Raw genomic sequence first — 16,826 nt, forward strand, 5'->3', positions numbered from 1 at the left:
CCTAGCGCTGCATTTGGCGCCGGCGCCGAAATTGCCTGGGGCCCTTACGCCGCGGTAGACCGGTAGCGCTGCGCCGGCACCGATGACGTCATCGGTGTGCGCAGCGTCCCGGTTGCCATGCCGACGGGCCCCAGCGCCGAAATTCAGTTGCGGCCGCCTCGCCCGTGACAGCCGCAACTAAGACTCTGGCAACAGAGTCTTACGAGTCTTTGCGCCGGCGCATTAAAGGCCCCGCGGCGGCCGGCCGCTTTCCCGCCGGCCGCCTGGCCGCAGCTCCCTCCCCGGACTTCCCCCCCCCCCCCCCCGGAACAGAAGCAAGCCCGGCACTTGTCCGAGGTGCCGGGCTCATTTTTTAAAAGATTTTCGCGGGCCGCGATCGGGTGCAGGCAGCTCCTCCTTAAGGGAAGGAGGAGGCCTGCACTTCCCGAGCCTGCCGCACCGCATCGGGTGCCGCAGCGCCGGAATTGCGGCGCGAAACGGCAGTTAGCGCCGATTTACCGCCGCAAAGACCCTTCAGTAGCGCCGGCAGCCGTTTGGGCGCGGCCCTGCTGAATTTTTGGCGCGCGCAGGAGGACTTAGCGCCGGCACTAACTTCCGGCGCTAAAGCCCTGGCTAAGCCAAAACTCAATTTCTAGGCCATCATCTTTAAAGGTCACCTGGGCTGAAATGTCCATCCAAGATAAAAAATACATTAAAATCCCCCACTATACAAGGATTTTCCACCTCTGCCACTTCAGTGAATAACCCCCGAAAAAACTCACAACGCTTGCAATGGTCGTTCGGTGCATAGATATTAAAGAGATCACAATTAAATCCCTCCATTTTTACCCTTAGCCGTAAAAATCTCCCCTCAGTGTCCTTGTCCACCAAGGCAACGATCTCTTCTATGGACGGACTCACCAAAACAGCCACCCCTCTGCAAGTTGTGCAAACAATAGCTGTAAACAGCTCTCCCTTCCAAACCTTCTGAACTCTTTCTGGAATATCCTCATCCCAAAAGGTTTCTTGCAGACACAACAAGTCCGTGCCTTTAAAACCCTGCAACAACTGCTGCAATTTCTTCTCACCCCTCAGTCCGTTCACATTGATCGAGACCAATGTAATCATGGCTCCAAAGAAGGGAAGTATGCCCAATAATCTCCCCATCATTTAATCTCTGGCTCTTCCCTCCTCTCATGCTCCTTCTCAACTTTTCAGGCAGCTGTTGCTTTTTCCTGCAGCCTCCGGCTCTCTTTCACCTCCTGTTTGACCCCACCCCACTGTTTCAGCCTCTTCCTTGCCTTAAGTTTGGACCCAGGAGCTGCCCTTTCTCCCTCCTTCTGCCCCTCACTAACCTTTCCCTTTCCACATGATGCCACTCCATCCCCGACTTTCATGTCTCTGTCCCCCTCTAATTCCTCACACTCAAGCTCTTCTGCAACCCCCTGTGCCTGCTCCCCGTCAGATACTTCATCTCCCATAGCGAGTCTTCCTGCTATTGCAGTTTCTCCCACTGTGCCGCCCCCTTCGACCACATCTCCACCTCTGACCCTTGCACCTTGTTCCCTCACTCCATGGGACAATGGCGCACCCAAATTGTTCCCTTCTGACGGCTCTATCTCGCCGATCCCAACCTGCTGTCCCTTTAAGGCTCCTGCCTCTTGCACCCTCTCCCCGCCCTGCCCCCTCCCGCTCACCAAAATATCTGACTCCCCGCCTCTCCCCGGAGCACTCACTTCCACCACACATCCTGCTCCTGCCTCCTCTCCCCCCGCAGACACCAGACTCCCCAGGGGGAGCTGAACTGCACTAAGGTTCGAGTCTGCACTCGACCCTCGCTGCCGTCTTTGTTCCCCTCCACAGCCCTCGCCGTGTTTTCCGCCATCTCCATCTCTATCTCCGCTCCGCCATCCTCAGCCTCTTCCTGTGCTCCTTTTTCCTTCATTTTACCGGCTGTGCCCTCCGACTGCACCGCACCTCCGGCCGTTCCACACTCCTCTCCCGCTCCTTCTCCCATCTCCTCATCACTCATTTTGCTCCCTTCTGCCACACACTCTCACAGCGGGTGGGGCCTTTACGCCACACCCCACAGCTCTCCGCCTTGCAGCTCTGTGCGATATGTCCCGACTCACCGCAATTGTAACAATACAAATCAGGACAGTTTCTTACGAGATGGTCATGTCCCAGACAATAGTAACGCACCTTTACTTGGTTATCGTGCAGCACACGAAAGTACTGTACTCCTTCCAGTGTCTCGAATTTCATACTGTACAGCAAAGACCTTACCCCCTCTGGGAACCGCACCTTTACATACCGGGTTCCGTCTGCTACCCGTGTTCCCGGATAGTACCTCTTTATTTCGGAACAGATTTTAATGTCCCACGACTCCAACTTTTTGCTCAGCACTTCGTCCTCGATGTACACAGGCAAGTTCAAAAATGAAACCACCACCTCCTCTGAATATAGCAGAGTCACCTCCAAGAATTTCTCCCCAACTTTCAGACTGAGCAGCAGTTTTTCCACCTCCTCACGGCCACTGACCATCACCTCAAATCCCACATTTGGTTTTGGTCGGCAGGCAAAACAGCTTCCCTCACCACAGTCCTCATGAAGCGCCTGGATTATATCCCAGGCTCGAATCTTCTTATCTTCACATTGCACCACCACCGTATTTTCTTCACCAAACCTCCTGAGGTCCCGGCCCAAATCTTTGGGCCTTTTATTTCCCCTTCCCACCACAGTTTCTTCCCTAATAAAATTCCTCTCGGGAATATTGTCCTCTGAGGGGCCCGGCACTCCGGACCCCTCAGCAGCCATCTGGCTGTTTTTTGTGGGCCAAAAAGGCCCTAAAACCTGAAAACAACACCCCAAAACCTTCCGCCAACTTTTTACAAAACTCCCTCCAACACCCAGCTGCAATTAGGCAACCAGTCACAGCTGGCTCACTCCTAGCCCCTCCCACCTAGAGAGTGCGACCCACTGAGCCACAGCTATCACTGACGCAAGTGGATTGAATTCATGCTGTGCGATATTAGTAACCACCACCTTAATACCTTTGCATGAAATCCCTTTGTTTACCATTTAACAAAAATGTTAACTGTGGCTATTACTAATAATGCACAATGCAATTTCAATCAAGTTTAGTTTTAGTAACTAAGCTGGGCAACTGTATTCATTCCTTGCAACCCATGATCCATCCTCGGAGACAAAGCTGTATTTCTGTTAATGCTGAAAGCTGTCCACCAAAGATACATTTCTGGTGCATGGCACCAGATGTGCAGTGCACCTGGATGTACTTGGTCTATAACCTTGAATTTATGGGGAATAATAGCTGTTGGAATATTTTTGTGATTTGCCTGTAGTTTCCTATGAAGAGCTTATTTTAAGGAGATACATGCAGAATATTATTTCCCATGTTATTTGATCCAATTTTACCACCAGATATGGATCTCTTGGAATGTTAAAATTAAGCTGCTTTGTTAGGAATGGAACACTGGACCTCCAAACTAATGGTTGAACATCTCCGCTTTGGCTGACGTAAGCTCAGCTACTTCGATGATTTTAGCTGAGCTGCTCACTATGAGGAGAACAACAACTTGTATTTTCTCCTTACCTGGAGTACTGTGTGCAGTTTTGGTCTCCTTACCTAAGAAAGGATATACTTGCCATAGAGGGAGTGCAGCGAAGGTTCACCAGACTGATTCCTGGGATGGCAGGCCTGTCGTATGAGGAGAGATTGGGTCGACGAGGCCTGTATTCACTAGAGTTTAGAAGAATGAGAGGGGATCTCATTGAAACGTATAAAATTCTGACAGGGCTAGACAGACTGGATGCAGGGAGGATGTTTCCCCTGGTGGGGGGTCTAGAACGAGGGCTCACAGTCTCCGTATACGGGGTAGGACATTTAGGACTGAGATGAGGAGAAATGTCTTCACTCAGAGGGTGGTGAACCTGTGGAATTCTCTACCCCAGAAGACTGTGGAGGCCAAGTCACTGAATATATTTAAGAAGGAGATAGATAGATTTCTAGACACAAAAGGCATCAAGGGGTATGGGGAGAGAGCGGGAATATGGTATTGAGATAGAGGATCAGCCATGATCATATTGAATGGTGGAGCAGGCTCGAAGGGCTGAAATCCTTCTATTTTTCTATGTTTCTATATAGTGCCGTTAACGTAGTAAAACATCCCATGGCGCTGCACAGGAGTATTTTATGACAAGAAATATGACACCGATCCATATAGGGATAAATTAGGCAGGTGACCAAAAGCTTGGTCAAAGAGGTAGGTTTTAAGGAGCGTCTTAAAGGAGGAAAGAGGTAGCGAGGCGGAGAGGTTTAGGCAGGGAATTCCAGAGCTTAGGGTCGAGGCAACAGAAGGCACGGCCACCAAATGTTGAGCAATTATAATCAGGGATCCTCAAGAAGGCAGAATTAGAGGAGCGCAGATATCTCGGGGGGGTGGGTGTTGTGGGGCTGGAGGGGATTACAGAGATAGGGAGGGGCGAGGCCATGGAGGGATTTGAAAACAAGGGTGAGAATTTTGAAATCGAGGCGCTGCTTAACTGGGAGCCAATGTAGTTCAGCGAGCACAGGGGTGATGGGTGAACGGGTCTTGTTGCGAGTTAGGACACGGGCAGCCGAGTTTTGGATGACCGCAAGTTTACGTAGGGTGGAATGTGGGAGGTCAACCAGGAGTGCATTGGAATAGTCAAGTCTAGAGGTAACAAAGGCATGGATGAGGGTTTCAGCAGTGGATGAGCTGAGGCAAGGGCGGAGACGGGCGATGTTACGGAGGTGGAAGTAGGCGGTCTTTGTTGTGCTGTGGATATGTGGTCGGAAGCTCATTTCAGGGTCAAATATGACACCAAGGTTGCGAACAGTGTGGTTCAGCCTCAGACAGATGTTAGGGAGAGGGATGGAGTCAGTGGCTAGGGAACGGAGTTTGTGGCAGGGACCGAAAACAATAGCTTCTGTTTTCCCAATGTTTAATTGGAGAAAATTTTTGCTCATCCAGAACTGTATGTTGGACAAGCAGTCTGACAATTTAGAGACTGTGGAGGGGTCGAGAGAAGTAGTAGTGAGATACAGCTGGGTGTCATCAACTGACGCTGTGTTTTCGGATGATGTCGCCGAGGGGCAACATGTAGATGAGAAATAGGAGGGGGCCAAGGATAGATCCTTGGGGGACACCAGAGGCAACGATGCGGGAGCAGGAAGAGAAGCCGTTGCAGGTGATTCTCTGGTTACGATTACATAAGAATGGAACCAGGCGAGTGCAGTCCCACCCAGCTGGATGACAGTGGAGAGACGTTGGAGAAGGATGGAGTGGTCAACCGTGTCAAAGACTGCAGACAAGTCAAGAAGGACGAGGAGGGATAGTTTATCTTTGTCACAGTCACAAAGGATGTCATTTGTGACTTTGATGAGAACCGTTTCACTACTGTGGCAAGGGCAGAAAACTGATTGGAGGGATTCAAACACGGAGTTGCGGGAAAGATGGGCACGGGTTTGGGAGGCGACAACACGTTCAAGGACTTGAGAGGAAAGGGAGGTTGGAGGTGGGGCGGTAGTTTGCAAGGACAGAGGGGGGTCAAGGGTTGTTTTTTTTGAGGAGGGGGTGATGACGGCAGATTTGAGGGAGAGGGGGGCAGTACCTGAGGAGAGAGAACCGTTAACAATATCAGCTAACATGGGAGCCAGAAAAGGAAGTTGGGTGGTCAGCAGTTTGGTGGGAATAGGGTTGAGGGAGCAGGAGGTGGGTCTCATGGACAAGATGAGGGGAGATCGGAGAGAAACTGGAGAAAGATGTGAGTTCAGGGCTAGGGCAGGGGAGAACCTTAGAGGAAGTTTGGCCCAGTGGGCTAGGGGAAGGAAGGGAAATGGCAGAGGCAGCTGATCGGATGGTCTCAATCTTAGAGACAAAGAAGTCCTCACATTTGTTATTGGAGGTGAGGGTGGAGGAGACAGGGGAGAGGGGTTTAAGAAGACGGTTAGCAGTAGAGAATAGGAGCTGGGGTTTATCGTTGCATTCCAGAATGATTCTGGAATAGTGAGCAATTTTGACAGACGAGAGCAGGGCCCGATAATGCTTTATGTGGTCCAGCCAGATCTGGCGGTGAATGGCTAAACCAGTTATCCGTTCGAGTCTGCGTCCCTTGGACTTAAGGGAGCGAAGATGAGAGCCGTACCGGGGGAACAACCAGGATATGAGAGGGTAATTGTTTTAATAGGGACTAGGGCATCAAAGGTGGTGGTGATGGTGTGGTTGAGCAGATCGGTCGCTGCAGAAATGTCGTGGTGAATGGAGGGCCAGAGACTGGACAGTTGGGATTTCTTAAGTGCAGTTGTAAGAGAGTTGGGAGATTTTTTTCCCAGGGACGGACACAGAGGAAGTAGGGTTGTGGGTGGAAGGGGGATGTGGGTTGAAAGCAATGAGGAAGTGGTCAGAGATGGCCTTATCTGCGATTGACACGATGGGAGTAGCGAAGCCACGAGAGATGGCAAAGTCGAGAGGGTGGCTGTGAATATGTGTTGGGGAGTTTACATGGAGGGAGAGATTAAGGGAAGATAGGAGGCTAGTGAACTCAGAGGAGAGAGAGTATGATGAATTGAGATGGAGGTTGAAATTACCGAGGATGAGAAGTCGTTCGGTGCAGAGGCTGAGGGAGGCGAACAGTGAAGATATTTCAGTAATAAAAATTTTATGGTACTTGGGTGGGCGGTAGAGAACAAGAATTTTAAATGAGGTGAGAGGGGTGGAATAAGGAGGAGAAACTGCAGGAGGAGTAGGGGGACAGACCAAGGTGTGATCTGGTGATGAGAACCACACCGTCACCGCGACGGTCTGGACGGGGCAAGTGGTGGAAGGTATAGCCAGGCGGGGAGGCTTCATTTAAGGGTAAGGTGTCATCACCCCTCAACCAAGTTTCCGTCAGGGCCATGATATCGATGCAGTTATCCATGATAAGCTCATGGATGGCAAGGGCCTTGTTAAAGATAAAGAAGGGAAAAACTAATGGAACTAGTCCAATCCTGGAAAAGTGTGCTTCTTCCCAAAGGACCAAATAATGACACAGATGGCAACTGGGAAGAAACAAACTCTTTTGTCGCCTTGTTTTCATGCAGTTGTACTTCATCAGTAGGGCAGGACAATCTGCACTATGGATTTTGGCACGGCTGCCTATCAGTAGCTCTGACAATATGAGCTTTATTAGGTGCAAGAATACTTCGAAGTAGGATCATCAACTGTCATTGGCCACTTCATCTGGAAGCCCAACTGAGAATCTGCAAAGCTCAGCCATTGAGAGTGGTTGAATCTGAGTCACAGTCGAGGTTTAAATTTTCAAGTTTCAACTTTTGAAATTGTGTGAAGTGGGGGTGGAGGCTCTTCAAAGATCACTGTAGAGAACTTTGGGAAAACCAAAGCCATTGTTTTCAGCCCTTGCCATAAACTCCACTCCCTTGCCACTGAGTCCAGCCCTTTACTAGCCACATGCTCAGGCTGAACCAGACTGTGTGAAACTTTGACATCCCGTCCAAACCCAAGCTGAGTTTCAAACCCCACATCTTATTGATCACTAAGACCGGCTACTTCCACTTCAGCAACATTGCGTACCAATGTCTCCGCCTCACCCCTAGTGCCACCTCTAGACACTATGGGCTCAAATTTCATCGGGCCGTTGAGGCGGGATTGGAGGTGTGTGGGGGGTTAAAATCATGAAATCGGGGGGCACGAACCCAACCCGCCTCCATGCCCGTTTCCCAGGAGGCGGGTACCCGACCTATGCTGGGAGCCGCCTCCCCGAGGCAGGAAGGGGATTAGTGCCAATTAACTGCCTGTTAACAGGTAATTAACGGACAGTTTTTAGCCTAATCCCTATTTTTATCCCTGAAGTGTGGGCTGCCCGATGGCTCCAAACCACGCCAAGTTAGTGAGGCGGACCGTCGGGCTGAAGGGCTTGGAGGGGTCAAGATGTCCGGTGTTCAGGTGAGTGATGGGTGCATGAGTGCAGAGGTAAGTGTGTGTAAAGTGTTTAAATAAGTTTTACTTACCTTTACTTACTAATGCAGGCTTCCTTCCTTCAGGTCTCGGGAGTCCCTCATCTCACCGGCACAGAAAGCAGAATGGCCGCGAGCTGTTAAAAGCTGCAGCATTCAGCTTTCTGTTCTGGAGAGATCTCTAAATCAGCCGGAGAGGAAGGAATTAACTTAGTGTACAGATTGTCAGTGTTTGGCAGCTTCAAACAGCTGTCAAACGCTGATATTTCATCTGTCAAAAGCTCCTGACAGATGAAATGTCAATTTGTGACGTCACCTGTTGCCGGGTGGCCCTTAATTGGCCTGCTGAGCCCGCTGGGCGGGTCAACAAGGTCAATCAAGTGAAAATAGCGTGGGTTGGCCACAACTCGATGGAGGCGGGACTACAACCCCAAAAGTGAGAGTCCTGCCTCCTACTCACCTCCATTGATAAAATCCAGCCCTATTTCTCCAATGTCCTCCTTGCCAACCTCTCACTCCTACCCTCCATAAACTCCAATTTGATCAAATTTCTGTTGTCTGTATGCTGTCTTGCACTGAGTCCCATTTACCTTTCACCTCTCTCATGGTTGATATGCACGCTCCCTGTGCCTCAACACATTTGAAGTTAAAATCCTTTTCCTCATCTTCAAACCCCTCCACAGCTTCACCCCACCCTACCTCTGCAGCCTCCTCCTGCCTTTTGTGCCCTCTAGTTTTCTGACTTCTAGGCATCCTAGAAACAGCAGTAGGCCATTCAGCCACTTGAGCCTGTTCCGCCATTCAATTAGATCATGACTGATCTGTATCTTAACTCCATCTACCCGCCTTGCTTCCATAACCCTTAATACCCTTGCCTAACAAAAATCTATCAATCTCAGTTTTGACATTTTCAATTAACCCCCAGCCTCAACATCTTTTTGGGTGAGGGAGTTTGAAATTTTCACTATCCTTTGTGAAGAAGTGCTTCCTGACATCACCCCTGAGCGGCCTGGCTCTAAATTTAAGGTTATAGCCCCTTGTTCTGAACTCCCCCCACCAGAGGAAATTGTTTCTCTCTATCTTCCCAATCAAATCCTTTAATCATCTTAAACAGCTCAATTAGATCACTCCTTAATCTTCTGTACTCAAGGGAATACAAACCTTGTCTATGTAACATCTCCTCATAATTTAACCCTTTTAGCCCCGGTGTCATTCTAGTGAATCTGTGCTGCACCCCCTCTAAGGCCAGTATGTCCTTCCTGTGGGACGGTGCCCAGAACTGAATGCAGTGCTCCAGATGTGGTCTAACCAGAGCTTTATACAACTAACATAACTTTCACCTCTTAGCTTTCATCTCAAGGGGCCTGGAATGCAAACGTTCCATTAGCCTTTAAAATCATTTTTTGTATATGTCCACTTTTTTTTTGTGATTCCTGTATATGGACCCTTAAATCTCTGCTCCTTCACTGTTCCTAGCTTCTATATTTAGAATATACTCTGATCTATCTATCTTGGGTCCAAAGTAGATAACCTTGCACTCCCCCACATTGATGTCCGTCTGCCACAGTTTTGCCCACTCACTTAATCTATCAATGTTCCTTGCAACATTTTGCTCCCATCTACGCTATTTACTGTGCCACCTAACATGGTGTCGTCAGCAAACTTGGAAATACAGCTTGCTATTCCTTCATCTAAGTCATTGATAAATATAGTGGAAAGCTGAGGCTCCGGTGCAGATCCCTGGGGGACACCACTAGTCACATCCTGCCAATTGGAGTAGATACCCATTATTCCTACTTTCCGTCTCCTACCTCCTAACCTATTCCCTATCCATGTCCATACATTGCCTCCCTCCAATTCCATGCGTTTTTATTTTTGCTAACCGTCTCTTGTGTGGAACCTTATCGAATGTCTTCTGGGAATCAATAGAAATAACCTCCATAGACATTCCCTTATCTACCACTTTAGTTACCGCCTCAAAGTTTAACTGGTTAGTCAAACATGACTTACCCTTTACAAATCCATGCTGGCTCTCTCTGATCAGGTCATAATTCACTCGATTATTCCTGTGCTCTCCTGGCTAGCCTTCCATCTTCCACCCTCAATGAACTTCAGCTCATTTAAAACGCTGTTGTCTGTATTCTACCCTGCACCAAATCCCGCTCACCCATGATCCCTGTGCTTGCTGACCTACATTGGCTTCTAGTCTCCCAATGCATCCAATTTAAAATATTTATCCTAGTGTTTAAATCCCTTCATGGCCTCATCCCTCTCTATCTCTAACTTTCTCCAGCCCTATATACCACCACCCACCGCTCCCCTGCCCCCCCCCCCCCCCACCTTGCCACAGTTCTGCATTCCTCTCACTCTGGCTTCTTGTTCATTCCCCCACCTCATCCCTTTGCCCCATCGTTGTTGAAGGCTGATCCATGTACAAATATGGAGAATTCCTCAGATTGGTCGAATAAAAGAAGTTTCACTTTTCTCTCATTCTCTCTGATAGCCTGACCCTTGCGGACATTCAAGAATTTGACCTAACTCCTGTTGTCAGCTAGACCTAACTTCATGTTAGCTTGGCTCCATTGGCAGCATTCTTGTGGGCTTGAGCTCATGATATAGGCTGACCATTCAGTGCAATGAGGTAGTGCTGCATTAAGTGGAGTTGCCATCCTTTAGATGCAACTTTAAACTGAGATCATCTGCCTGTTCTGGTGTTTCAGGTTGAAGTTAAAGATCCCACACATGATTTGAAGAAGAGCAGGGAATCCTGTTGGTGTTCGGACCAATATTCCTCCCTCAATCAACACCATAAAAAAATGAATGGCTCATAATCTCATTGGTGTTTGTGGGAACTTGCTGTGTGCAGAATGGCTGCCACATTTACTTACATGGCAGCGATCTTTCGATTTCAAAGTACTTCACTGTCAAGTGTTTTGGGATATTTGAGACATCTGAGAAGGTGATATATAAATGCAAGTCTTTTGTTCAGCTTTTGGAGACAGCAGACATGCTGAAACAAATGAAGTTAAAACAAAAACGTCAACCACTGTTGGTATGAATAGGCTGGCCATAAAGGGAGGATGAAACATTTTGTTTGAATTTCTAATCTTTTTTAAAACAAACCTTTAAGTGAGTGTGGTTTTTTTCCTCATTCATACCTGTAAGAAGATTCTTTATATGGCTGCTACTCTTTCCATATTAATACTGGCTGATTTTTTAACTGCTGTAACCTCACTCATTCCAGTATGCCAGCTGCCTCTGGTGGTTGGGTCGGGGTCACGGAATGTGACTGCATTTGGGTTTTGTTTAGGCTCTTCGTTGAAAGTGCCACTGCAAGTTGGGCTGGAATCTGGTTGACAGTGGAGATCAAATTGGGATCAGGATTAGCAAAGTCTTTGTTGGAACTTCAATACACTGCATTGCTGAACAGACGAGCATTTTAAGTTGATAAAATGCCTTTTAAATCCTAACAGATACGAAGAGAAGATTATTCGAGGTGCAGGTCACAGCTGATAATGCCAGCAGATTTGAAAAATATGCACAACATGAGGAAAATGGCACATTCGCGCCATTTTGAAACTTTTCTATCTAAAATGTAGGAAATGCTGGCTAATATCTCCGTTTCCACACCAGGAGGAAAATTATGGACCACAGTTCATAAACACACCTTGAGGGTATTCCGGCATCCTATCCCTTACCAGCCAACCTTCTACCAACAACATAATACAACAAGGGTTGGCAACTGAGCAACGAGGGTGCAGTTGCCGGGCCTATATATGGCAAATTAATTCACTGATTAATTTTCCTTTGCTCACAAACACTGACACCTTAAAATGTACTTTCACACTATCCTTACCTTGTGTTGTGATTTGCACAGCCAGTAATTTTAAGGAAAGCTATTTCTGTATAAGGGTGTCAGATTGTGAAATGTTCCATAGTGGTGTTCTGTAAAGAAACTTGGAAAAGGTCTTGCAGCATCGGGGAATCATCTTGTACATGTTGAATACCATGAGTAGATAGAATGGTATCTTTAGGTATTTTAATTGTCATTCACCTTTCTGCTTTCCCAAAGAGTTTTGGTGCCATGCAAGGGGCCAGGCATAGTTGTTTTACTGTGAGAGGTGTACCCAGATTAAATTGGCTTTTAGTTCTCTGGATCTTGCATGACTTATATTACCAGTGTAGGAACTGGGGTTCCTAGCCGAAGAATTGAGATCGACTCAGAAAATCAAAAACAATAAAATTTAATGAACAAACGAAGCTGTACAGGAAACTGTAGGATACAATGCAAATAGGTCTGGTCTGCTTGAAAGCCTCTCTGGAAAACTGCTAGCAGGTTCCGAGCTCAACTGCTAAAAGGTTCCGAGCTCTACTGCTAGAAGGTTCCGAGCTCTGACGTCATAACGTCATCACGGTCTTCCCGCCGTTGAGAGATCACGTGACGGACGGCATAACGTCATCACGCGGAGTACAGGAAAGAAGCCCCAGTACAGTTAACAGATACATTAAAGGTGCAGTCCCCAGCTGTACGACATTGCTGTAAAAGGAATTATATACAATTGTCCGTAATCCTCTGGTGGTTCTGTCACACCAGGTTCTTTTTGTCCATACGCTTAAGGTGCATAATCTGTCATTGGAAGGTTCACTGTGGTGTAATGCTGAATGACAATATTGTGCAAACAATATGCTGATCTCACAATTGCATTGACGAGCACCCTGACTAAGCTGTTGAGACATTGGAAGCACATCTTCAGCATGTTGACTACTTCCATAAGCATTCAGGTAGATCTGTGATTAGAAGTATTTCCAGCATTCAATAGAGGAATCATCAACCATGTCTTGAGACCATAGCCACTGTCTTCCACCTGCTCACTCTGCAATCTTTCACGGTCTGTTACTGACTCCATTGATTATGAAAAACTTTGGTGACAACCATAGGTGCCAGCCAATATCCTAGACTGGAAAAAGTCATTTTCCTGATGGCAGTAAGCTTGCTTAACCACAAATTCATCTATAGAAATGTAGATGTAAATGAAACATGCATCAAAAAAAAACCTTTTGAGCGCTCCCAGTTATGATAACTATTTTCCTGCTTATAGAGTTAGATTCTGTGTGGAATATAGAACATTAACTGTTGTGAAACTAAAGTGCTTTTTAAGACTGACTTTGAAAGCAGCCCTGATGATGTTATTCCCTATTTAAAGTGTTAGACTTGTCACTAATAATTTCCTGTCACAAAAGAAGTTAAAGAAACAGTCTAATGGAAAGCGTCAAGCTGTTTGCACAAGTCCACTGTAAATGCTTTTATTATCAAAGGGAAAAGTTTTAAAGCGGTTTCATATGAAGATAAACACTTTAGAACATAATCAATGAAAAAGTTGCTGAAAGTTTGTGCCGTTTCATTTTGTTACTGTGACTCTTATCCTTATGGTAACACAGCAGCAATAGCATGCTAATGATCTTTCACCCTTTCTTTTATTTATAGTTCATTTTTAATACTTATTTCTTTTGCAAGCCACCTCTCTCATATTTGTTTTTTATGGTTCAGCTATCTGAACTACCAAGTTGTCCGGAACCCAGAATAAGAACATAAGAAATAGGAGCAGGAGTAGGCCATTTGGCCCCTCGAGCCTGCGCCGCCATTTAATGAGATCATGGCTGATCTGATCTTGGGCTCAGCTCCATTTCCCTGCCCGCTCCCCATAACCCATCACTCCCTTTTTGTTCAAAAATCTGTCTGCTTCCACAGCTCTCTGGGGCAGAGAATTCCGCAGATTTATGACCCTCAGAAGAAATTCCTTCTCATCTGAGTTTTAAATGGGCGACCTTTTATTCTGAAACTGTGCCCCCGAGTTCTAGATCCCCCCGTGAGGGGAAATATCTTCTCTGCTTCTACCTTGTCGAGCCCCCTCAGTATCTTATATGTTTCAATAAGATCACCTCTCATTCTTCTAAACTCCAATGAGTATAGGCCCAACCTGCTCAACCTTTCTTCATAAGTCAACCCCTTCATCTCAGGAATCAACCTCGTGAACCTTCTCTGAACTGCCTCCAATGCAAGTATATCCCTCCTTAAATAAGGAGACCAAAACTGTACGCAGTACTCCAGGTGTGGTCTCACCAATACCCTGTACAGTTGAAGCAGGACTTCCCAGCTTTTATACTCCAACCCCCTTGCAATAAAGGCCAACATTCCATTTGTCTTCCTGATTACTTGCTGTACCTGCATGCTCACTTTTTGTGTTTCATGCACAAGGACCCCCAGGTCCCTCTGTACTGCAGCATTTTGTAATCTCTCTCTATTTAAATAATTTTGTTTTTTTTATCACCAAAGTGGATAACCTCACACTTTCCCACATTATACTCCATCTGCCAAATGTTTGCCCACTCACTTAGCCTGTCTATATCCCTTTGCAGATTCTTTGTGTCCTCTTCACAATTTGCTTTCCCACCTATCTTTGTATCATCAGCAAATTTGGCTACATTACACTCGGTCCCTTCATCCAAGTCATTAATGTAGATTGTAAATAGTTGAGGCCCCAGCACTGATCCCCGTGGCACCCCACTAGTTACCGTTTGCCAACCGGAAAATGACCCATTTATCCCGACATTCTGTTTTCTGTTAGTTAGCCAATCCTCTATTCATGTTAATATATTACCCCCAACCCTGTGAGTTCTTATCTTGTGCAGTAACCTTTTATGTGGCACTTTATCGAATGCCTTCTGGAAATCCAAATACACCACATCCACTGGTTCCCCTTTATCCACCCTACTCGTTACATCCTCAAAGAACTCCAGCAAATTTGTCAAACATGATTTCCCTTTCATAAAACCATGCTGACTCTGATTGACTGTTATGATTTTCTAAATGTCCTGCTACTGCTTCCTTAATAATGGACTCCAACATTTTCCCAATGCCACTCTGTAGCTTGCCATCAGGATACACAAGGGAGTCCCCAGGCATAAATCTCCCCTCTGACTTTTCTCTCCCTCAGAGACACAATATCCTCTACTAAGCTTGACTTGGAAGTAAACAGATCAGGGATCAAACCTACATTTGTCCCTTGCTGTAGGGGAAGACTCTCTTTGACAAAGTCAAAAACCCATTTGTAAAGAATGCAATTATAATTTTATTGCACAAAAAATCTTCAATGTTTTAATATCAGCACAAGTTACCTTTCACCCTTTCCAATGAGATAAGATGGTTCCCGGCAGAAGGGGGAGTAAATCACTGGGTAAGCTCCCCACCCTGGGTTGGACTTCTGTACCTCCTGACGCTTGACTTGAGAGCTGCATTGGCAGAGATCCTGACATGAGTTATTACACTCCAACTTGGTGTATGATACAAAAAGGGGACTAATTAATGAAAAAAATTGCACCCCATGTTACTTGAAATCAGAGTCCCAACTATTTCACGATAGCTATATTCAGGAATTTTAAGATAAAGGTCCCCCTGAAGAAAAAAATGTAGATTTGTATTAATACAAAATGTAGACTTTCACAATGTACAGTTATGGAAACTAAATACCATACTCAACCTGTTACTTTTATTTCAGCCAATGTCCGGAAGGATACATGTGCATGAAAGCAGGAAGAAATCCTAACTATGGGTACACCAGCTTCGATACATTTGGCTGGGCCTTTCTGGCCTTGTTTCGACTCATGACGCAGGATTTCTGGGAAAATTTGTACCAACTGGTAAGTGAGGAGGCATTTTATTCTTGTAAGTATGTTTAGGTGTTCAAATGTCTTGTTAGCTCACATATAGGCTGCACCTTTTTAAAGCAAAATATCAGTTTGAGTTTGCTGCATAGTCTGTAGTAGGCAAGCTAATAATTTTTTCTTGGGGACAAGGTTCATGTTTGGGATGTGGCCTAAATACACAGTGATATGGTCATTCGACCACATCGTAAATGTAGTTCATGTTCAAGGTTAGACAATTTCAATTTTGGTATTGCATTTCTTTCACTAAGATCAGTTCGTATTATCTCGATGCAACACGCTTTGACACTTTTTGCAACAGGATAGTGTGTTGGGTATGGGAGGATATTTTCTGAATAAAGTATTTCTCCTAATAAATGTATTACAGAAAAAAAATCTGAAGAAAATAACTAACTTGGTAGGAGCGAATCATGGTTTAAGTGTTTTTAATGGCTTATTCTTCTCTGTGCCCACCCTTCTCTCTCTCATCCAGTGTTCATGCTCTCTGCAATTTCTTTGCTCTTTTGCTATCACTACATCAAATTTATCAGCATCCTGCACCCAATCAGAGGTTACTCAATACTGTTATCTTTAATATATGTATTTTTTAAAACCCTGCCCTTCCTTTATGCTCTTTTATGTGTTACACCAAGCACATTTCAGAATTTGACTCTTGCATTTTAGATTTCAACACTCAATACTACCATTTTTGACGTTATTTTATCTTGTGCTACCATTTTGGTGATGTTGGTACATTTTATAAATCTTATTAATAGAGGTTTGGGAAATGCTTTGCTGCATCCAACAGCAACTTGATTTTTTATCGTGCCTTTAATGTAGAACAATGCCCAAAGCGCTTCACAAAGGCATAATAAAAAAATGGAAAGAAGGAGCTATTCGGAGAGGTGACGGTCAGAGGTTGCATTTTAAGGAGGATCTTTTAAAAGGACTGGGATGTATAGCAATGGAGGTGTTTAGGGAGGGAATTTCAGAACATGAGGCCTAGGCAGCTAAAGGATGACCACCAATAGTAGGGCGAAGGGAGAAATATGGGAATTCCCAAATAGATAAAGAATGTGGAAGAGCTTCCACTGGAGATGATTATTCAAAAGGAAATGGTATTGAAAAAAGTTAATGGGAAGAAGAG

At 45.9% G+C, this 16,826-nt stretch overlaps 1 protein-coding gene across 2 annotated transcripts in view; it reads left to right on the forward strand.

Annotated features, from left to right (window-relative positions):
- Window positions 1-16,826, forward strand: part of LOC147097002 (sodium channel protein type 8 subunit alpha-like) — a 243,430-nt gene that overhangs the window by 119,987 nt on the left and 106,617 nt on the right. For both annotated transcript variants that reach the window (XM_085972723.1, XM_085972724.1), the window contains one exon: window positions 15,535-15,676. In XM_085972723.1, the coding sequence (XP_085828849.1) occupies window positions 15,535-15,676 (142 nt within the window). The remainder of the gene's footprint in view (window positions 1-15,534; window positions 15,677-16,826) is intronic.

Source organism: Somniosus microcephalus, chromosome 33 (genome assembly GCF_052327205.1).
Source record: "Somniosus microcephalus isolate GS21.2 chromosome 33, FLI_Smic_1.0, whole genome shotgun sequence".
Lineage (NCBI taxonomy): Eukaryota > Metazoa > Chordata > Chondrichthyes > Squaliformes > Somniosidae > Somniosus > Somniosus microcephalus.